The sequence below is a fragment of the Zootoca vivipara genome, chromosome 7 (genome assembly GCF_965207765.1).
Source record: "Zootoca vivipara chromosome 7, rZooViv2.hap1.1, whole genome shotgun sequence".
Lineage (NCBI taxonomy): Eukaryota > Metazoa > Chordata > Lepidosauria > Squamata > Lacertidae > Zootoca > Zootoca vivipara.
The window spans coordinates 48,623,270-48,647,391 of record NC_142590.1 but is presented as its reverse complement, the minus strand read 5'-3'; the positions used below and the strand labels follow the sequence as shown (position 1 = coordinate 48,647,391).

Sequence of the window (24,122 nt, the reverse complement as noted above, 5' to 3'; positions counted from 1 at the left end):
GTGTCTGTGGTTTTATTGTAGTGTGTTTTTATCGTGTTTCCTTTTTATGCTATATGACACTTAGATAATTTATTTTATGAGGCATCTCAGAAACGTAAGAAATAAATAAAACAGACACTGGCATTGTAACTGGACATCAACTGTAAGAGGGGAGAAAGTAATATGGAAACTCATGAGCTTGAGGTCTCTTTGAAATGTCTTTTCTGCCCTAAGAATCTAGACTGTTTCATTTTTTTAAATTACATTTACATTCTGCTTTTCTTCCATGATGAAACCCAAGATGGCATACGTGCGATTTGGCCATGCCTGAAATGCCCCTGAATGTAAGGGGTGCCTGGTCTGACACTGGTAGTTATCAGGTAGTGATAGCTAGAAAGGAAAATGCAGACCCTCCTGGAATTACACAAGGGGCTGAAAATGTTCCTCCAGGCTGCTGTTCAGGTGAATGTAATGGACAGGTGAAAGGAGGCGGTTTTTCAAATACCCTGATCTTGATCTCTTTAAAGCTTTATTTGTTGTTGTTGTTGTTGTTGTTGTTGTTGTTTTAATAAAACCCACAGCACATTAAGTTGCACCCAGAAATAAACAGACTATAAGCCGGTGTAGGGGGAAAAATGGATCATAGAAACATAAAGTTGGGAGGGACCTCAAAGCCTCCCCCTATGCAGCACCCCATTGCCTCCAGGGGGTTGGGAGACACCACCCAAAAAAGTGTGCTGTGGAAGGGGAGATGGTTTCATAAGACAAGCAGAGATGCTTTCATTGAGAACAGAGCAGTCTCCTTAGCGCCACCCTTGGTCTCCAGTGGCCATCCAGACATGGGTCTCTTCCTCTTCCTTGCTGATGAGGGTAGAGTCAACTCCTTGATGGACTAGAGTAGCCAGGTTGAAGCCATGAGACTTACCCTACACAGAAGAAGCAGAGCAGTCTGTGTTCTGCTCTTTGTTTTGGCAATGGTGAGTGCCAGAACTCCTCTGTCTCCACTCCTGTCACATGACACTAACTGGTTCCTCTGCTTGAACCTCTGCACCTTCCTCTGTGCTGAACAAGAAGCATTAACTCTTTCCTCTCCTCGCTTTCCTACAGATGGGATCCACAGTGTGGCGGCCCAGTGCACTCTCCAGGTGACCATCATCACCGACGAGATGCTGACCAACAGCATCACTCTGCGGCTGGAAAACATGTCCCAGGAGCGCTTCCTCTCCCCGCTGCTGGCCCTCTTCCTGGAAGGGGTGGCGGCCGTGCTGTCCGCTTCCCGCGACCACGTCGTCCTTTTCAACATCCAGAACGACACGGATGTGCAGGCCACCCAAATCCTTAACGTCAGCCTCTCTGTGCTGCTGCCGGACGGGGCCCATGGCGGGCGCTACATCCCCTCCGAGGACCTGCAGGAGCGGCTGTACCTCAACCGCACACTCCTGGCGGCCATCTCGGAGCAGCGAGTCCTGCCCTTTGACGACAACATTTGCCTGCGGGAGCCCTGCGAGAATTACATGCGCTGCGTCTCGGTGCTGAAGTTTGACAGCTCAGCACCCTTCATTTCCTCTGACACCATTCTTTTCCGCCCCATCCATCCAGTCAACGGCCTTCGCTGCCGCTGCCCGCTTGGCTTCACCGGTGACTACTGCGAGACCGAGATTGACCTCTGCTATTCCAACCCCTGTGGTAGCAACGGGCACTGCCGGAGCCGTGAGGGAGGATATACCTGTGAGTGCCAAGAGGGCTACACAGGTGAGTGTGTTGGCTGTGCTTTTCTCATGCAGTATAAACAATTTGTCCCCTTGCACAACTTATTGCTTCCTTCTCTCTTTCATCCTCTGGTTTTTCCTTCTGTTTTCTGCTTATTCATTTATTTATTTTCTTTCTTTTTGTGTGTGTGTATTCACTCCTCTAATTAGAAAAAAAGAAGAAAGAAAGATCAGTACCAAAGTAACTTAAATTCTGCTCTTAGAAAACCTGGATTCTTTAGATTGTGTCAGTTAAGTAAATTGAGCCCAGCTGCGCCTCTTTAACTAACAGCATTGCATAACTTATTCTGTTCCTCTTAAGCACTAGGGGCTGGGTTCACACTCCTGTTTACTGAGCACTCACTGCTTTTCAGGTTTTTAATGTGTGTTCACACAACCCACAGTTATTCAAAATGCTTTATTATTCCACACTTTGTTACAAGTTACTCCTGTTTGATGCCAACTTCACACTGATAGGAGTCCTTGAGATGTTTTAATTAGACTTTAGGGAAGGCGAGAAAATGTTTGCATAGGGAAAAGGCATCCCTGGCCTGTTGATGGCGTGCCGACACCTGTGGAGCGTACACAAACTGGAACAAATTTAAGCTGTGCTCATGTGAACAGCTGGCAGGAAAGAGCTGTGTGAAACACACCAGAAAATGAAACAGAAACCCAACTTCTAAGGCAGTAATGGGAGCACTCCCATCATCTCCTGGCCACTGTCAATGCCACTCAACCTCACCTCACCTGACTCCTCCTGGCTTCTAAGATCTCACCAGGTATTGGACCTAAGTTTTCAAACCTGGCTTTGCAGGTTGAGGTGCTGACTTCTGCCCCTTCCAAATTGTGTGTGCTTAGGTGGAATGGTACGGTAGAACTCAAAAGAAATCTCCCTTTGCTTTTCTCTCTTAAAATGCCTTGATTCTTGTGGAGTCCCTTGCCTTTCTGCGCTTTGCTTAGGAGCAGAAATGTTTCTCTGAAGGGCAGTTAATGAGGGATGCGAATGTGATACCCACGCTATTTGTTGTCTGGAGCTGGGCTATATTAGGAGCACATTTTGGGGGTGGGGAGGGCAGCAAGTTTCCCTGAGATGGTTCTCTGCTTTAGATCACAGGAAGATGACCTCTCCGTGATGGCGTAATGCTAGCTGGGATGGACCTTTTCTTTTCTGGGGCCGGCCTGCTTAACATAGTGGGGGCCTGCCTTGGCCCCGGGGTGTTGCTGCTATTTGCATTCCTGCTGCTCTGTTGTGTTTGTGATACAACAGATGCAGCGGCCGGGATATGAATGGCCCCTTGTTTGTGCCCCAGTTCAGCCGGATTTCTTTGCACAAAGGGCTGGACAATGGCAGGCTGGCTACAGATTCACCGATAGCTTTCCCAGTACGGACAATGAGCAGTTCTCCTCTCCTGACCCCTTGCATATTGCTGAGAGATAAAAGCAATAGGAAACGAGTCTTGTGTGGGTGTGCATGTGTTTGCCTGTCTGTGTGTGCCTCTCGGTCACTTGGCCGGCATGCTTGGTATACCTATTGGTATAGCAGCTTCTCCCAGTTAAATAGTCTTTTTAAAGAAATGGCCCTGCCTGCCTCCAGTCTATAATATATCTCAGTCTATAACAGGCATCCCCAAACTTTGGCCCTCCAGGTGTTTTGGACTACAATTCCCATCCTCCCCGACCACTGGTCCTGTTAGCTAGGGATAATAGGAGTTGTAGGCCAAAACATCTGGAGGGCCAAAGTTTGGGGATGCCTGGTCTATAATATATACAAAATTAACTTAATGCCACATCAGGGAATTATCCAAATTTAATCCATTCCTCCCCTTTCTATTGCAGTTACAGGATATGGGGAAATTTAACCAACCCCTCTCCAGCTATGACTTCGATTGCCTTTCCTCCCTAAGTGCAGTGTGTGTGTGTGCTTGGGGGAGGGGGCAATTTTTGCCAGGACTGGGGAGGCTCATAGGTTCACAAGAGATGGATCTCCTCTCTTCCTCCCTGCAGTTGCAGTGCTTCTGCTTCCATACCCCCAGAGGTGGATTTAGGGGAGTGCCGAGCCTCAGGGGCGCTGCAGTGCACGCCACAACTATGATTCAGAATGGAGCGCGGGAAGCGGTGGGCGGGCATCTAATTTTGGCATTGCATAGGGTACCACTGAAATTTGAGACTCCAAGGCAGAAAGGGGGAAGAGAGCATCTGTTTTACATGGATCTGCATAGCAGGAGCCTTAGAGGTCTGAGGGCAAAGCCTACCTGAAAATATTGGAGACAGGGAGGTGCATTGTCTTGGGTCTGTTGCTGCAAGCGGTGTGATCTAGGAAAGGGGTTTCTGGTACTACAGGTTCCCCCTCCCATGCCACAAAGAGGACGTCTTTGTGACTTTGGTGGCCTGCTGCCTGCCATTGGGTTATCCCAAGGATATGAACACAGCCTAAATTCTCAAGTACCAGTGTCAAGTGATCAGCTTGGTTCTGTGCCGTGGTATGTTTTTTTTTGCAAGTCAAACGGGAAGTTCACAACTTGCAGTGTGTGTGTGTGTGGTTGTTGCACCCACAACTATGAAGAATGCAGAAGAAAGGGAAGGAGAATTACTGCTGCGAGGTTGGCTAGGTCCCCAGCACCAATAGAAATCCCAGCTTTGGCGCTAATCCTCTGCATGATGTGTGTCTGAAAATCCCATGTGCACCCCCTTGTCACCTGTGTTAATCGCCTAGAGTGAAATCTTCTCCCACGCCTGCTCCTACAGATCATCTGGCCCACCCACTCAAATTGCTTGGCCGTACCTGGGATCCTTGCAGGCTTCTTGTCAGAGTCTCTGTCTAGTCATCTCAGGTCTAGCATCATTTCTCTGGGATGATCTGATCCGCTTTTTCTGTAAGGCCTCCAAATTCTGTGCCACCCTTTGCCTTGACTGGGATTTGGGCCCGACCATCTGCTTAGCGGTTCTTGCCACTGGTGGAAGTGAAGCTTGCATGCTCTTCCACCTTCACGTTCTGGGCCACAAGGAAACATGTGTTTTCTTTATTGTTGATTATTAACTTGTTCTGTTTATTTAAACCACCTCTAGGAATTGGAACCCCTCAATTAAATAAATGCATTATTCCATCCTAACAGGCAAGGTAGATGGGCTGGTTGGGGTGGGGTGAGGGGCTGATCTGGAATGTTGACTTTGAATAACAAGGCTGAGAAACTTATATGGGCAGGATTCACCTAAAGAGCCACTGCAGCAGAAACGTTGCACAAGCACTCCCGCTTGCACAATGCCCTCTGCCCCGCTTGCACCCCCAAAATTGGCTTGAGGGGAGGGGTCAGGAGAAACCCCAGAGCAGCATTCAGGGAGGAGAGGGGGTGTCATTCTGTCTAGAAAGCATAGGTTCTTGTTCAGGCGGAACATTAATCATAGTGCGATGCTGAATTCCATCCTTAATCTCGATTATGGAAATAAATCTTAGATGAATTAATGTAGTGGTATTACTAAATATGCAGAAATAAAATAAGTACAGATGATATATATATCATTCCCTCAACACATTCAAAGACAGACGTAGCTTTTGCATCTGGCATAAGGATGAGCAGCTTAAACTCTTTTGTTCTGAATGTAGCCGAGTCCACTTGCCCCCCAGCTATGATACACTGTTGGAAAAAATCTTTCTTTTATTATTGTTGTTGCTTTGTATACCTGTGCCTGGTGGAATGTTTGCATTTCTTTTTCAACAGTTAGAGTTGAAGCATTAAAATATGCCCTCTAGATCACGTCTTTATCTCTTGCTCTCTTGACACCTACACAGCAGCAGTTGTCTGCATAAAACTAGGCATGGTACGCTGTCATCAGCTTCCCCCAATCTTGGTTCTAAAAACCAAAACCAACTGGGGAAGCTGAAAACAGTAGTGGTTTGACCCTTTCCTTTCTGTTTATTATCTTGCTTGAAATCTCACCCCGGCTGCTTTTCTCCCCATAAGCAAAAAGTTATAAGCACCTGTATACTATCCCCCATGGGATTAAAAGTATCAGATAAGTTAACAGGGAGGGTTATTAGTAGCATGAAAGGATAGTAGCTGGTGTGACTAGAAGACTAACAGTGAGTTCCTGTTCCACAGGAATGCTATTGCATATTCCACAGAATGCCATTGCAACTAATGTTAACCAAAACTCACTTTTAGGTCCCCAGGGTCATAGAATCATAGAATCATAGAGTTGGAAGAGACCACAAGGGCCATCCAGTCCAACGCCCTGCCAAGCAGGAAACACCACCAAAGCATTCTTGACATATGCCTGTCAAGCCTCTGCTTAAAGACCTCCAAAGAAGGAGACTCCACCACACTCCCTGGCAGCAAATTCCACTGCCGAACAGCTCTTACTGTCAGGAAGTTCTTCTTAATGTTTAGGTGGAATCTTCTTTCTTGTAGCTTGAATCCATTGCTCTGTGTCCGCTTCTCTGGAGCAGCAGAAAACCACCTTTCTTCCTCCTCTATATGACATCCTTTTATATATTTGAATATGGCTATCATATCACCCCTTAACCTTCTATTCTCCAGGCTAAACATACCCAGCTCCCTAAGCCGTTCCTCATAAGGCATCGTTTCCAGGCCTTTGACCGGGTCTTAATAGCAGCCAGCTGCTGTCCTCATTCTATTTCCGTCTTCCCCAAACTGGTGCCATCCAGCTGTTTCTGACTACAACCCATCTCCAGCCCCAGCCAACATGGCTGGCTGGCAGCACCTGCAGGGTACCAGGTTGGGGCAGGTAACTCTATTTATTGTGGAGAACCATTATGTAAAAATAGTTGCAGTATTAGCCACACTGAAACTTCATGTAAGGTAATGGAATTCAGTGTTATTGCCCATGCTGATCAGAGTGATGTTGAGCAACAGGACATGACCCCTGCTTCCTGTGTTACGAACCAAAGCTCCTCAACTTGTTTCCTTTTGTCTCTGAGCAGTGGTGGCTGGTAGCCCCTGGACCTTGTCAGGGAGCCTGTGGCCAAAGGGGTTGTGGGGGGGGAGGCTAATAAGGTCACATGGTCAGGGCTACCTTGGGCTAATAAGGCTCACATGGTCAGGGCTAAGTTGTTCTGGTTTATTTTCCACTCTCCCTTGCATTAGCATTGCATTAGCATTGCTGTTGTGTATGTGCTCAGTGGTTAACTAAACTGTAAAGTGTCTCACCTTGGTTTAGAAGGGGTCTCTGCCATCACAATTGCTAGCATGGATTAATGCCACAAGAACCATGCGTTACTTAGAAGTAATCCCCAATAAATTACATGGCGATAGCTTCCAGCTTGGTCTGGATCCTGAATTGTTTAGGTAGTCTTAAATGCCACACAGTTAACAAGTCTTAAATGCCACATGGTTAACAAGGTCTAACCCCCCCCCCCAACTTTCAGCCCTGAGGAAAATGATTAGTCCCACCCCACCTTTTCCATTTCTTTTCCTTCTTTCCAGAATGTGGAGGATATTGAACGGACTAGGATGCAGGAGACCAGCATTAAAATTGGCACTCCTCTGTGAAGCTCCCTGGGTGACCTTGGGCTATTCACTGCCACCCCATGTCTTAGGTTTGTGAGGATAAAAATGTGGAAGAGGAGAATCATGAAGGCCACCATAGGAAGGACAGAACCAAAATGTTCTATTCGGAGGAGATAGGTACCCAAAGAATTTAGAAGAAATTACAAGCTGGATACCAGCAATTAAAACGTTGCCTTGTCATAATAAACCATTGGTCCGTCTAGCTCAGTGCTGTCTGCACTGACTGGCAGGGGCACTTCAGGACTTCAGGCAGGGTTCTCTCCCAGCCCTACCTGGACACCCTGGGACCTTCTGCATGCAAAGCAGACGCCCCATCACTGAGCTTTGGCCTTTCCTCTAAAAGGCAGCATGACATCAAGGGCCCAGAGAGATGGGCTCTCCATAGAGAGGCTAGTTAAATTCTTTCCCAAAAGAATCTATTGTTCCTGCAGGGTCTCCAGGAAAGGAAAATTCCCCGTGTCCATGCAAATGCTCAGTAGGGGTGATGTTTCTCTGCCCAATGTGTATGAGGGACCCTGAATAGATTGGCCAGGCAGAGAGGGGACTGGGATTCTCATTGGCCAACCACCATTCCCTGATGTTGCTCTTTATTTCTGCTGTGGTGTTCCTTGATGCTGACTCTCCCTCTGCAGGTGGAGGGGGAAGAGGGAGGCAGACAGCGTGGGGGGGAGGGGGAACAGGGGCTTTGTCTGCTCAAGATTGGGGAGGGGCGCTGTGGGAGAAGGTTGGTTTCCTTGGCAACCAAAGCTGGTCACCAGGGTGAGGGAACCAGAAAGAGGCTGGGAATAAATCCTCTATTCAGAAAACCCTTACAGGGTTGGAGATCAGGAGGGGGGGGAGAAGAGGAGATGCTTGTCAAGGGTGTGAGGAAGGGGCTGGGGGAGTAGGGGGAGGGGCAGAGCAGAGAAAGGAAAAGCTTTGATTAGAGAATGGGATGCGGCAGAAGAATGAGCCCTATGAAAGGGAAGGAAGTGTAGTCATGCCTTTACTCTGGAGGTTTTTGGAGTGGGTGGGGTTTGGGGGAGGTACAGTGAAGTTAAAATGTCCTGTACCAATTGTACCTTGGACAGTCCCAGCACTTTCTATGACACGCAGTGATGCAACACAGCGTTTCCATTATTATTATTATTATTATTATTATTATTATTATACTTGTACCCTGCCCATCTGGCTGGGCTGCCCCAGCCACTCTGGGAGGCTTCCAACAGAGTATAAAAAACTCACAACAAAACACCAGACATTTTAAAGCTTCCCTTCAGATGTTCTGCTGCCAAGGGCAATGGTAATCTTATTAACCTGCTTATTGTATTTATGTACCGCCTTTTTTGCCAAGGCATCTCACCAAAAGCTTGTGAGTCTCCCTAAAGTGATCCACCCTATTGCTTGTTGCCTATTGCAGCTTTCCTTCCTAGTCGGAGTGGCAGCTTTGCCAGATGATTTTCAGTGGGGCCATGGTGCAGGCTATGTGTATGTGAGAGAAAAGATCAACTCCTTTCCTGCGTACTGTAGTGCACACACACACACACACACACACACACACACACACACACAGTATGTGAATTGCAAGCATGCATTTTGTGCTTTGTCGAAGTTTGGCTAGGGTGGGTATGCATCTCCAAAAAAAGGAATGCATTATCCTGTCCCAAAGACAAAAGAGGGTTCATATAATTTGCATGCACTCATGTATAGATGCAAATATAGAAAAAAATAATACTACAATTTAATGGAAATATAGGGTATCTCATCATAGTGACGAAGATTAGGCCCTGGTGACCTTTGTGCCTTCCTCAGTCTGCTGTCCAGTGCTGAGTTTTGATGGGCAACTTAAAAGCTCTTGTTCTCTCTAATTGTGTGTGTGTGTGTGTGTGTGTGTGTGTGTGTGTGTGTGTGTGTGTTGTGTTTAAACTGCTTTGGAGAAGAGAAGACTTCAAATTGAATCAGGGCACATGGCCACCTTCACTTTGGCCCTTTCTACCCTGTTTCCCCTTTTTTAATACGTAGTCATAAAGTAAGCCATGGCAGGGTTTTTAAGTATTTGAGAAATATAAGACATACCCCGAAAATAAGCCATACTTCAGCGCCGCGGAAACCAACCTCCACAGGCACCTCCACTCACAGAGTCACTCCATGCAGCCAGCACTGCAGGAGCGCGATCAGCTATGAAGAGGCGCTCCAAGAGCTCCGCTTAACAGCTGATCGCGCTCCCGCCTTGCTGGCTGCATCCCCGCGCTCTGCCTTCTCGTCCACCGCCATCCCTGCCACTTCCGTGCTTGCCGCCACTGCTGGGCTCACTGCTTCTTCCTTGCCTGGCCCGGCCAAGGAGCTTGGAGCGCCCTGCAGCGGCGGGCGGAGCGCATGAGCCAGCGGCCTCTGCTTGGCCCGGCCAAAGACGCCTGCCACCCCGCCACCGCCCTGAGCCAGCGCCCTGAACCGTAAAAACCGTACTGGTAATAAAAAAATAAGACATCCCACCGAAAGTAAGCCACCCTGTGTTTTTTGAGGGGGGAAAAGTTATAAGACGGTGTCTTAAAAAGGGGGAAACACGGTACACACTAACACTGTTGCCAAAGCGTATATTTGGCTCAAGTCCTGTGGCTTCTATGATTATTTCCAACAAGCGTCTGCTTCTTGCTTTGGCTGGAGTGTACTAATAGCAGGGAGATCTCTGTTCCCATGCCCTGTCTCTTTTCCATGCTTGGGTTTCCTGCATATGACATGAAGAAAAGGGCACAGAATATCATCTCAGAAGCACGTACATTGCATGAGAAATCTTTTAACTAATGCTTCAAAAAAGAGAGGGCTTCTAAATTATTGCTGCAGATAAGTGGCAGGAAGAGGTGTGAGCAACTTGGATGGGGTTTTTTAGCCTCACTTCAGGGGGCACCATCCACCACAGACAAGGTTGTTCTCTCTGGTAGTCACCATAACTCCTGAATCCCTAAGCACAAGTCTTTGGTTCCTGGCATTGGAGAGGTTTGTAGCACTGCTGCCTCTAGCCATGCCCTACTGGGGAGAACTTTTCTCAGCTTAGCTCCTAGTGCAGCAAATGCTTATTTTGATAAAAAGTCATGTTTATTACAGTACTTGCAAAAGCAGCATTCAGGAGGGAGGGTGGTGAGCAGATCTACTCACCTTCAAAACAGATTGCCAGCAAGTCATGTTGTAATCCCTGCCCTCTGCACACTTTCTTTGCATCTGGGGTAGCAACAAGGGTGCTTGTAGCACTGATTTTGGCCAGGAGGTCTCCAGTTGCTGATCCCTCTCCTTTAACATGACCGCAAATTGTTGCTCCACTTACGGTAGTGTAGATTTTTTTTTAGGAACTCCTTTTCTTTCTCCTAAGCAGGAATTTGACCCCTTCCTTCCTTGCAAAATGCCCATGCAGCTTAACAATGTGCCTTTGGGATGGAACAGCAGGAACTCCAAGTTTCTATTAAATTATCCCCGCAAGCCAGCCTGGGGTTTTGCAGACCAGCAACGAGATGCTGCGTCTGCAGTCTGTCGGTCTGTTGCGTCACATAACCAGAAACCTTCAGAAGAGCTCCTAGAAACTCCCTCTAAGGCTTGCTTCCACTTCAGGTGCTTCCTGTTCATTTTGCCCTTCGAGGAGATTTCATAACTTTTGTCTGGAGGGCTGAGCTCATGTACGTGTGAGTACGTTCCAGTGATTTCATCAGGACCAAGTGATGATACAGCATATTCTAGATCTCAGCCAAAGTCATTCATTATGTGCATGCTGTGTGTCTCTGGACATACTGCAGCCATAGAATATACATTTTCAGGTCACCCAGTGTTTGGGTGAAACATTTGCTCTCTTTGCCCAACCCAGGTGAGGTGTGTAACATCTTCAACAAAGGCATGACACTTGCCGATCTCTGAAACAATGCAATGAATTTTGAAAGCTCTGCTCCATAGTGTGCACATAATGAAGCTGGGTTCCTGTGACCACTCCCAAATTGGTAATTCATCGCTAACTGTAGATTGCACTCACCCTCAGCAACGTTTGGATGATCTTATCTCAGTTTATTAAGCTCAGATGTGCACAAGATCCTTGCTTATGCAAGCAGCTTCTTTGCTCCTCCCTTTGGCAGGAGGACAGATTAAACCTGGAAGTCTTTAATTAACCGCAGTTTCCTATTTCATTCAAACTGGGAAACTGTGGTTTACCAGCTTCAGAGCAAATCTGGATATTATACCACAGTGTAAAGTTATTTTAATATAGTAGCTCGATACACTAACCCTAGTTCTCCACTTTGAACAAAATGGGAAACTATGATTAATTAGAGGCTTCCTGTATTCATTGTAATGCACATGAAGGGTGAGGTGAAGAGGCTTCACAAACAAGCAAAAGGCTCATGCATGCTTTGACTTAATAACCCAAGATAAGATTGAAGCAGTACATTGTCGTCCACAGATCACACTGATTTACTCATATATTCTCTTAAGGGCATTGGCTATTACCTACAAGTGGGTTGCATCCTGATCTAAGGTGGGTTGCACCAGTGGCATCATCACTGGGTTGTGTGTGTGTGTGTGTGTGTGTGTGTGTGTGTGTGCAAGGTTTCTTTCTAAAAGAGAAAGTTGATAAGGAGATATCAGAGGCCAACAGGGAGAGAGCTCCTCTCACTTTAACAGGCATTGAGGAAAAGGAATGGTTGTTTGCTACAGCTTGTAATACAGCAATGAGAGAAGATGCAACTCTCAAAATCCTCTCTTCTGTGCATCAGTTAAAGATGCAAGAGCTCTGTTCTTCTTTGGATCTGATCACAAATAGAGGGAAAATTTGGACATATAAAGTAAAAAACAAACAAATTAAGTTGGTCCCAGGTTGGTCCGAGGACATCTGATAGAGGATTCTGGAGTGTGATAGAAGCCTAGTGACAAAAGGTGGGATGTTGGCATGGGGATTCCCCCATAGCTGCCAAGTTTTCCCTTTTCTCACGAGGAAGCCTATTCAGCATAAGGGAAAATCCCTTAAAAAAAGGGATAACTTGGCAGCTATGGATTCCCCTGCCACTGCATTATTACAATGTCTCTTGGGAACCTTGTCTAAATTACAAACCAGTATTAATGAATGTAATCCTAGGCACACTGATTTGGGAATATATTCCAAGTTCCCATTCAGCTCAGTGGAACTTAAAACCAAATACGTATATATGCATAGGCTCAGACTAAAACACAGGACTTTAAGACCTGTGCAAACATTTCCTTCTTGATGGGAGTCAGTGGGCAACCTCCATTCAGAAGAACCCAGCTTCTCATTATTCCTCTCTCACTTGTTGGAGTCGTCTGCTCTGGTCTGAACACAGCATTTAAAGAGAGGGAAAGGGAGATGTTGACAAACTGGAAGGGATTTGAAAGAAAGCTTTGAAGATTACAGAGAGTCTTAACAGGAAAATCATATTTAAAGAGAAGGCTGAAGGGAAGGGTGTATACCCTCAGGAGAAACAAATGATTAGCAGAAAGCATGTTAGAATTTTCAGATATTGTAAAAAAAAGGATCCGAGAATGAAGAGGGGGAGAACAAATGCTCTCTAGGCTTGCTGTGGATGTGACAAAGAACAATCGGTGCGGATGATAGGAAATGATAATTAAGTTATCATTTAGGAAGTGGTGGAGCTGAGTCTATTTTGCGATGCCACACTATTCAGCATTCGGGGCGTGGTGGTAGAGGTGGAATTAACCTTACTTAGAAGAAAAAAGTGGGGGGAGGGTTTCAGCCCTTATGGCTAGTCTTTGACAGTGTGTAGGCAATGCCTAATGAAATCCCAGAAGCTGGAGGAGGGGTACAAATTCAGATTTCCTCTACAGGTTGTGAGGCTTTGGTGCCAGGCTCAGCTGCTTGTCCCCCCACCTCCGCTTGTAGAAGCAGAATGAACTGTGCAAATTAAACAAATATATGCAAAGTCGCTTAATCTATACAGACTAATCTGAATTGTGGTTACTGTTATGGCTTACGTGGCAGCGGCAAATCAATGAATACAAAAGTATGAATGTCTGCAATCTATGCGCAGAATCTTCTGATTCCTCCTCCTCTTGCACACAGTCTTGGGAAAAACCTTTTTAAGATTTGTGGTTTGCAAATTATAAGTTTGGCTTGTTTGGCACTAAACCATGAAAGTCTGTCCCCTTCTAATTCCAGCTTTTGCCCTCTTCTGCTGCCAGACCTTGCTTTTTAACCCCATGGTCTCCTGCAGTATCTCCAAACCACCCCTTGCCCTGGGAACCTGGAAATGAGTGTAAACCACATTAAAATAAGAAGCTGCCTAATATATTAGTCCTCTTTATTGCCAGCAACACAGGGGGAGAGGTTTTTCTTTCCTATAACGCATGATTTGGAAGTGAGCATTGTTTCTTTGGAGATGTGATCCCACTGTTAAGCAGTTTCCATGATTATCAAAGCAGGCTGCATGTGTGCTTGTGGGGCATCTTTGTTCTTTTCAATCAGAGCCTGCTACATTTGCAAACCTTTTGACTAGTCAACTTTTTCATCAAAGCAGACGGGATTTTCCAGAACTCTGGGAAATTAAACTGGGCGGTGCTAACTCAGCTTGCTGTCCAAGGTTTACACACTTAAAATTCAGCCCCAAACCTGAATTTGTGGACAAAGTGAGGTCAGAAAAGGACAGTTTCGTTTATAAAATTATTTTTATAACCTCTTTCGTTCGTAGGAATGGCTCCCAAGAAAGGAGGTGGGGAAAAAAGAACATTTAAAAATACTTCCTATAATATGTATGCATGTGAATATGTGTGTTTGCACACAGAACACTTTGTCAAAAGGCAGGGACTATATATTTCTGTCCAGAAACAGTACCTGAGATTGCACTATAGTGTTAAGACGAGCTTCTAATTTATGGGAATGTTAGGGATGTGGATTAGGATATATTATTAGATAGATCCTATCCAAGCTTGTGTTAGCAAGCTTCCAATATCAGCAGAGTGACATTCCCCTTTTGTGCGCAGCAAAGCATGTGCGTTAGATTCGCTAGAATCTCTATAACAATATTACACTTTATAGTTCAATATTACACTTCCTGGCAAAGGTCCCCTTTGTCCCTCTTAAAAGAAATACACAACACAGTGTTTATAAAATAAGATAGAGTTTACTTACAGTTTCATCCTGAGTTACAGCATAATCTCAGAAAGGCAGGCTTGCTTAGAAAAGTTACAAGTACTTATATATCTAGAGACTACTTAGTAAAGTAAGACTCCATTTGGTCTCACTCTTGGCTGCAGGCCTAGAGTGAGAACCATGCTAACTGGAGATTCTCTGAAGATGTGTTCCCATCGAAGGAGGAAGTAGCTAAGAGAGAGAGTGATTGCAGGCTAGGGCTTATCTAATCCAACTCATTTGCATGTCTGAGGGAACAGGAACTGACCTGTAGTCAGGTGTCTCTCCAGGTGAGTTCCTGTTAGTGGACACTCTAGGAACTGTTGTGACTTGTCTGCCCCAGTGTTCCATCCCACAAACCCCTTCTCAGGCAATTCACAACATTCATTACATACAAAACAAAACATAAGCAACTTTATTCAACCACCCAAGAGTCCCAGCTTGACACGCAGGTTCTGGAAACTCTGTCTTGGCAGGGGTTTTGTTAGGATGTCTGCTGTCATCTCTGAAGTGCAGCAGTATGACAGTTCGACAAGTCCATCTTGTATCATCTGGCGAACGTAGTGGTACCTGACCCCAATGTGTTTTGAGCGTGCTAGGAACTTCTCACTCTGCGCCAGCTTTAGACAGCTTTGGTTGTCCTCCAGCAGGCTTATAGGTTCCTTTCTCTCCACGCCAAAGTCTGTTAGGAGTTGGTCCAGCCAGGAAATCTCTCTGCACGCTTCTGTAGCCGCAACATATTCCGATTCTGTAGACGATAAAGCTATACATTTCTGTTTATAACTGCCCCATGTAATAGCTCCGCCCCCATACATAAAGACATGCCCGCTTGTGGATTTATAATCAGAATTATCACCCGCCCAGTCAGCATCAGTGTACCCAATGAGCTTAGGGTCACTGACAGCTGGTAACTTTAATTTACAATCCATTGTACCCTTAAGATATCGAACCACCCTCTTCACACCAACCCAATCATGCTCAGTGGGACTACTCACTTTCCTGCTGAGAATCCCTACTGCATTGGCTAAATCAGGTCTGCATGTGGTAACTAAATACAAAAGTTTACCAATTGCTGAACGATACTCTGTGTTGTTTGGCAGCAGCTTCGAATCCTCTTGGTTCTTTAAGAAGTCTGTAGCCATCGGGGTGTCGACGGGTTTTGCATCCTGCAATTGCATACTCTCCAACAGTTCAATTATCTTTTGCTTTTGATTAAGTAGAAATGAACCATCCTGTTCTCTTTCCACTTGAATCCCAAGGTAATACTCAACTGGTCCTAATTCTTTCACTTGCACTTCCTTGTTGAGGTGCTGGACTACATTTTTATAATCCCTGTCATTTGACGTTGCGATTAAAAGGTCGTCAACGAAGGCAAGAATATAAGAAAATTGTCCATTACTCTGCTTAGTGTACAAACACTTGTCAGCTTCACCTTGCTTGTACCCAAGTTTCACCAGCATTCCATGCAATTTCAAGTTCCAGGCTCTGGCTGCTTGTTTTAAACCATACAGTCCCTTTTGAAGCTTGCAAACCAAATGTGCCTCATTTGGCTTTATAAAACCTTTAGGCTGCTTCATGTAAATTTCTTCAGAAATTTCCCCATGCAAAAACGCAGTAGCTATATCGATGTGTTTCACCTCCATCCCTTTAGATGCTGCGATGCTTAAAAGTAATCTTACGCTACTGTATCTCACTGTCGGTGCAAAGACTTGGTCATAGTCGTGGCCATATTGCTGTGAAAAACCTTGTGCCACTAGTCTTGCTTTGTAACGTTGCACCTCCCCTTCTGAACCCCTTTTAACCTTGAACACCCATTTGCTCCCAATTGCTTTCTTACCAGCAGGTAATTTTGTGAGTGTCCAGGTCTTGTTCTTGTCAATCTCCTCCTGCGCGGCTTTCCTCCAGAGACTGGCTTCGGTGGCTGGCATCTGCTCTACCTCTTCCCAAGTGGAAGGTTCTGGTGGAGACGCTGACCCTGCAAAGTAGGACAGTCGTAGTGGCGGAACGCCCTTGTTGGTTCTGGATGAGCATCTGACCTCTGGTTGTGCAACCGCATCAGCATCCTCATCCTCCTCCAACGCTGGCATGTCCACGTACAGCTCCTCCTCTTCGTCTCTGGTGCCGCCAGGGGTCTGGACCTCTGCGTCTTCTGGGGTGTCGCCTGTAGGGGGTGTTGTGACACTAGAAGGTATATTAGTTCCTTGTGCTAAAGGAAAACTTATAAACTCTTCATCTGGTGACTCTCTAGAACAGTCAATAACAGTGTTCTTTGTATCAAACTTTCCTAGTTCATCAAAATGAACCACATGGTATGGGTCTACTCTGCCACTCTTTGGATCTAGAACTCTATATCCCTTTCCTCCAGGAGCATATCCAACCAGAATACCTGCTTTTGCTCTGGAGTCAAGCTTGTGTCTGCGCTCTTTGGGCACGTGGTAATAACAGACACTTCCAAACACACGTATGTGCTGCAGACTTGGGACTCTCCCGTGCCAAAGTTCAAATGGTGTGCGTTCTGCACCCTTTGTAGGCAATCTGTTTTGCAAATAAATCGCCGTATTCGCCGCTTCACCCCATAGCTTCTGTGACAAGTTGGCCTCTTTTAACATGCACCTTGTCATCTCCATAATAGACCTAAACTTTCTCTCAGCAATGGAGTTCTGTTGAGGCGTGTAAGCAACTGTAGTTACATGTGCTATGCCTTCTTGTGCCATGATGGCCTTCATCTGCCGTGAGCAAAACTCTCCACCATTATCCGAAATTAAGGTGGAAGGAGCTCTCTGGAATTTGTTCTTCACCATGTTTAAGTACAGTTTGAACAATTCCGGTGTCTGACTCTTTTCCTCTAGAAAATATCCAACACAATATCTTGAGAAGTCATCTATAAATATCAGAATGTACTTATTGTTTCCTAGGGAAGGTACATTCAGCGGACCACATAGGTCAGTATGAACAGTGTCCATGACTTTTGTGCTTCTCTTCTCTGTACAACGTGGGAAGGAAGGCTTGACTGCCTTTTCAGTTATGCAAGTTGTACAGTTTGGCATTGGTGTACTGCAATTCTTTACCTGTAGACCTTTTACCAGATTTTCCTTCTGCATTTTCAGGATAAGGTTGGTATCCCTGTGTCCAAGCCTTTTGTGCCAGAGTTCCAGATCTGGTTGATCCTTTCTGCTGGGTTGTGCGACCCTTGCAGACTCATTCTCTGAAATATCAATCTCATACACATCATTGATTAGTTTGGCTTGAATAAACACTTCACCATCTTTTATCACATTGCATTGTCCATTTTTAAATATAATTTCAAAACCTTTCTTGTCCAAGCTAGACACACTTATTAGATTACAGTTCAGCTTTGGTGCATACTTAACATTACTCACTGTAGTATCAAAAGACTCATTGTTCACTTTGAAATTCAAGTTCAAAGATCCTGCACCTATTGACTTTATAACATTTCCATCAGCAATTTCAATTTCAGACTGTTTATTATTGTCTATTTCATTGAAATATTCCCTTTTATAACAGAAGTGGCTGCTTGCTGCACTGTCCAGAAGCCACTTATTGCGCTTTCCTTCACAGCTCTGGAAAGCTACATTTCTTTCTTGCAATATCATTGCACGCCCACGACCCCCCTTCTTTTCGCCTTTTGGTGGAAAGGGGCGGGATTTATTCCTAGGTGCCCGGCATTCCTTCGCCATGTGCCCTTTTAAATTGCAGTTAAAGCAAATTATTTCCTTTGGCGTTTGTCTGGACCTTTGAAAATGCTTGGAAGCATAATTAGTGTCCTTTCTCCCTGTATTCCTTTCTGAAGAATCAAGGTAATCTCTGCATTCCTCTCTCAAATGATCAATCAGTTCTTCAAAAGTCAGGTCCCTTTTGTGATCCATGCAACTCTTGAATGAACTGAAGCTTGGTCCTAGAGATGCTATCAAAAATGAAACCTTTGTTTCTTCATCAAGGGCTTTAGGAGTAAGATCAATCCTCTGAACAATTTCACTAAATTTGCTGATATGGTCAGTGAATTCTTCTCTTGAATTCATCCTCAGCGCAGTTAATTTGCTCATCAAATTCCTGTAGGAGTTCTTAGTAGATGCTCCATACCTGCGCTCAATATCTTTTAAGATTTTAGCTGCATCATCTTTGCTATTAACTGATGTTAGATGCCTGTTGCGAAGTCCACTCAAAATTATGTATCTGGCCTCGCTGTTCATGCGTTTCCAAGTTGCTATCTTGGCTAAATCCTCTGCTGTTGTGCCAGTAGGCATAGGATTTTCAATGGCATCCAAAACATTCCTTGCATCTAAAAATGCTATCAGGCGTTGTTTCCAAAATACATAATTGTCATCATCTAGAGCCATGAATCCTGGCTTAACTCCACTATCAAAATCTGCAAAAGCCATCTTGGAATCTCAAAATTCTAAAAATTTCTCAAAATTCAAAAATTTGCCAAAAATTCCAAAATCAAAATCTCTAAAAATATCTCAAAATGCAAAATAATCTTCACTGCCTCTGAGTTCTCAGTGCTGTAAACTCTGAGGGAGGGGAGGGGTAGCTAATCCCCTAGGCACACTGGATAACAATAGACCATGTGCTTACCAGGAAGTTCTAACTGAAAAAATCCTACTCAGTTCAAAATCACAATCCAAAGCAATCCTTCAAAAAATACACAAAAATACGCAGTCCTGGGCCGTAATAACCCTTTATGGGAATGTTAGGGATGTGGATTAGGATATATTATTAGATAGATCCTATCCAAGCTTGTGTTAGCAAGCTTCCAATATCAGCAGAGTGACATTCCCCTTTTGTGCGCAGCAAAGCATGTGCGTTAGATTCGCTAGAATCTCTATAACAATATTACACTTTATAGTTCAATATTACACTTCCTGGCAAAGGTCCCCTTTGTCCCTCTTAAAAGAAATACACAACACAGTGTTTATAAAATAAGATAGAGTTTACTTACAGTTTCATCCTGAGTTACAGCATAATCTCAGAAAGGCAGGCTTGCTTAGAAAAGTTACAAGTACTTATATATCTAGAGACTACTTAGTAAAGTAAGACTCCATTTGGTCTCACTCTTGGCTGCAGGCCTAGAGTGAGAACCATGCTAACTGGAGATTCTCTGAAGATGTGTTCCCATCGAAGGAGGAAGTAGCTAAGAGAGAGAGTGATTGCAGGCTAGGGCTTATCTAATCCAACTCATTTGCATGTCTGAGGGAACAGGAACTGACCTGTAGTCAGGTGTCTCTCCAGGTGAGTTCCTGTTAGTGGACACTCTAGGAACTGTTGTGACTTGTCTGCCCCAGTGTTCCATCCCACATAATTTGTATGCTAATTTTTCATTTTTCATTTTGCTTTAATGATAAGTTCCAGCCACAACTCAGGTTAGCCTCTGGGATAAAGTATAAACTGATATCAAAACGCCTAACTTCAAGAATCATAGTTGCAAAGTTGGAAGGGACCATAAGGGTCATCTAGTCCAACCCCCTGCAATGCAGGAATCTTTTGCCCAACAGGGGGCTCGAACCCACAACCCTGAGATTAAGAGTTTCATGTTCTACTGACTGAGCTATTTCTTAAGATCTTTGATGTTGTCCTAAAGAACTCCAGCCCTTAGGCTCACAAGCCCTTGTATGATTTTAGCCATTCTGGCTATAGAGAAGAGTTAAATAATGCAAAAGAGTATAGTGTTGTGGTTTGAGTGTTGAACTATTACCTGGGAGACCAGAGTTCAAATCCCCATCAGCTGTGAAGCTCTTTGGGTGACCTTGGGCCAGCCTGGTCTCTCTGAACTTGACCTACCTCACAGGACTGTTGTGTTAAAATTGGAATGTGGGAAGAACCATGTATGTTGCTTTCACTAACTTGGAGAAAAGTTGTGACACCAATGCAATAGTAAAACAAAAGAGCAAAATAAATGTGTCAGCACTGGATAGCTCAGTGGGTTAGAGCATGGTGCTGTTAATGCCAAGGTTGCAAGTTTGATCCTCATACGGGACAGCTGCATATTCCTGCATTGCTGGGCTTTCGACTAGATGCTACAATTCTATGATTTCATGTTAACATTTGTCATTAGAATAACAAACCTCAATAGCAACACAGAAAGGGTGGGAAAAGGAGATGGGGGTGCTAGCATTGCTCTGTCTCCCTCGTTGAGTTCAGGTGGGAAGCACCTGCAGTGCTCCGTTTGTTTCATGTTCCTGTGTGTTGCCCCCTCCCCAACTTGTGAAGGGCAGTGGGGGAACAGCGAGGGGCAGAGATAGCACACTTCTCTCAGACTTTCCCATTGTGTGGTGCTTTAACCAGGAAGATAGATGCCTCAATAGGGCTATGAATGATGTACACATCCACATTTTGGGATGGCTTCATCCTGAGGCCAACACCTATTGTTTTGCTGATTTGAACCACTGGTGTAGATTTGAGGACAGAACCATGGCCTTGAGCTTTTGGGGGGCCTCGCCTCCCTGCATAGTTGCAGTAGAAAAAGCTTTGACAGGTGAATTAATTAAAAAGAAAGAATACACCAGCTGAGAGTCTGGCTGTCATCTCTCATCAGCCCACGAGCATCTTTGTTGCAACACCAAAGCCGTTGCATCTCAGATTATTTTTTTATTGCCAGCAGTTGAAAGGTTTGATCTGGTTCTTGGCAATTGCCCCTCAACCCACCATACTTCTTTCTCTATCTCCAAAGGCATGGTTAAACATCCAGTTGCCTGTATTAGACAACCCCAGTGATACTGGAAGCTTCTTGTATTGAAGGTTTCAAAATCATACATACCGTGATTCAGTGATATGTGTCCTGTTTCACAGTTCCTTTCCAGCAAATCCCTACTCCTGGTTTTCTTCTCTCATGCAAAAAAATGCTGCCTCCTGCAGCGTCTGTCTTGGGGGAAACTTTTCCTCCCTCCCAAAGCTTTATTAACTATGAACCCCCCAAATTTGGGATCCCTCCCATTTAGGAGGTAAGCAGACATGACACCAGGAAACCCAAGACCATTTCCTTCTGGAATAGGACTGGGTGATATCTGGTTTTCAACACTGTGATATATCACCACCCAAACATTGCAATGTACGATATATCACAATGTCTGAAATAAGGATGGAGCCATGTAGAGGCATTGGCTGGCTTCATGGTTTTCCCCGCATCGTGATTTTTGCCATGGCCTAGCTCTTGTGATTCGCTGTCCCTGCAGGAGGCAGGGAAAAGCAGAGCTGGCAGAGTTAACAGGAGCTGCGGGAATCGAGAGAAGCCTTGGCTGGCTTCACGGGTTTTCTTAATTGTGACTTTTGCATAGCTCACCCACACCCACATCATGATCCGCAATATATTGCCAGGTCAAAAATCATGAAGCCGATCTCATGATATGGACTTCAAAACGGTTTTGGGTGATATATCAATATTTCTGCCAGCCCTGTTCTGAAGCAAACAGTGGCTGGAGAGGCAGTGGTGAGGAGGGATAATGTATTCCCCAATGATGCACTCAGATGCAGAGCATAACCCTGAGCATCTTGACTGAGAAATGAGCCTCAGCAAGTGGGATTTGCTTCATAGCGAGTCCGGTTAAGAGTGCAGCTCTAGAGGGCAAACCTAAGCATTCTTACTTAGAAGTCAGCCCCACTGCTTTCAGCGCTGCATCAGATAACACCGTTAAACTCTTCCTGATCATGTTCTCTCGTGAGTTTCCTCCCTGCTGCTCCTTATTTCTGTCCGGATGCTTCTGCTGCCCCCTTTGTGCAGCTCCGCCTGCTGCCTCTGCTGCTCATCTTGCAAGTTGGTGGAGCAGTTGGTGGAGCAGCTCTCTGGAGACTGGCCGGCTTCAAATCCCTGCTGAGCCATGAAACGCATTGATTGCCCTTTGGGAACTTATCCCCTTAGTCTCTTAGTTGCCAGTATGTGAAATGGGAATATTAATGATCCATCCTCTGGTGACAATGAATAAAGATAAGGTTTTAAAGCGCTTTGCACTTCACCAGTTTTTTTATGAGTTACCTAGCAATGGTCTGTCGGTAGGCAGCCTGCGAGCGTCAATGCACATCCTTCCAGAGGGCCCTGCACTGCATCCCTCAATGTTGGTTGGCCTGGAACTACTTTGAACTGTTTCCCTTCCTGACCATGGTGAAACTCCTGTATATTTGCAACGTGACCCGGTGTTGAAGCTACTGATGGCTGCTCTCTGCTTCTGTTGCAGGGGAGAACTGCGAGGTGAACTCCCGCCTGGGTCGCTGCACCCCGGGGGTCTGCAAGAACGGCGGCACCTGTGTCAATCTCCTGGTGGGCGGGTTCAAGTGCGACTGCCTGTCGGGAGACTACGAGAAGCCCTACTGCCAGATGAGCACCCGCAGCTTCCCGGCCCACTCCTTCCTCACCTTCAAGGGACTGCGACAGCGATTCCATTTCACCATCGCCCTCACGTAAGTAGCACTTGGCTTTGCGGGGGAAGGGGTGTCCAGGGCAGAAGCTACCATGTCCCCAGGCATCATTTTGCTCTTTGTAGCACTCTGGACTAGGAGGCATTGAGACACCTCTGTTGCATTTATTGCTACCATTTTTAAAAATCTATTTTATTTTGACATTGAAAAACCCACCCATGTCATATACCGGTAGTTTAGGCATAACTACACAGGGAGTAACTTGACTCACGTCACCTACTGAGTGAGATCGTGGCAGAGGCAAGATTCAAATGGGATTTCCTGATTTGCGTCTCTGTTTGCCACTATTCTATACAAGTTTTCTTTCTTTTTTTTTCTTTAAAAAAGCAAAACTAAAATAAATGTATTCAGGAAAATCCCAGGGAAGAAGACACTTTTTAAAAGGTAAAGGGACCCTTGACCATTAGGTCCAGTCGTGACCAACTCTGGGGTTGCGGCGCTCATCTCGCATTATTGGCCGAGGGAGCCGGCATACAGCTTCCAGGTCATGTGGCCAACATGACAAAGCCGCTTCTGGCGAACCAGAGCAGCGCACGGAAATGCCGTTTACCTTCCCGCTGTAGCGGTACCTATTTATCTACTTGCGCTTTGACGTGCTTTCGAACTGCTAGCTTGGCAGGAGCTGGGACCGAGCAACAGGAGCTCACCCCGTCGCGAGGATTCGAACCGCCGACCTTCTGATCGGGAAGCCCTGGCTCTGTGGTTTAACCCACAGCGCCACCTGCCTCCCTCACCTACACTTTTGCTTGACCAGTATTTTGATTGAACCATGTACTGATTAATTCCCCCAGATCTGAGAGCTTTTATTGTTGTTCTGTGGCTGCGCCTTGCAGAAATCCTGTCCTACCCCCTGAATCAGCTCTTATCAGATGCACAGAAAATCTGAAGTGAGATTTTGCTTAACTGAGCTTCAGTTCAGTGGGTAAGATTAGATTTTTTACAAGGAATTCCACACAGCAAAGAAAAAAGCTCACAGACCTGGGGAACAAATCAGTACACAGTATGATCAAAATACAGATTACACCCACAGTGCGGATGCTCGCTAAGGCTATGTGTACATTAGCAGCTTAAAACACTGCAAGCTTTTTCACCACCGCGCTGCATTTGATATCTCATTTTGACACCATTGTATGTAGCAGTATGGCTGGATGTGTCCCCAAGTCTGCAGCTGTCTGTCCACGCCAGTGGGAAGAGGAGGCATGGATGTCTTCATATGGCTTATGTTTTCAGATTTGATTGGTTGATTTGATGATTGATTATTTAATTTCTATACCGCTTAAAATATAAGAAATACCTCTAATTGGTGTACAAAAACTGAAACAGACAACTGAA

General features: G+C 45.3%; 1 protein-coding gene across 2 annotated transcripts in view; it reads left to right on the top strand.

The window, feature by feature from the left end:
* Positions 1-24,122, top strand: part of CELSR2 (cadherin EGF LAG seven-pass G-type receptor 2) — a 124,285-nt gene that overhangs the window by 37,920 nt on the left and 62,243 nt on the right. For both annotated transcript variants that reach the window (XM_060276996.2, XM_060276995.2), the window contains exons 2-3: positions 1,087-1,731; positions 22,550-22,772. In XM_060276996.2, coding sequence (XP_060132979.2) covers positions 1,087-1,731; positions 22,550-22,772 — 868 coding nt within the window. The remainder of the gene's footprint in view (positions 1-1,086; positions 1,732-22,549; positions 22,773-24,122) is intronic.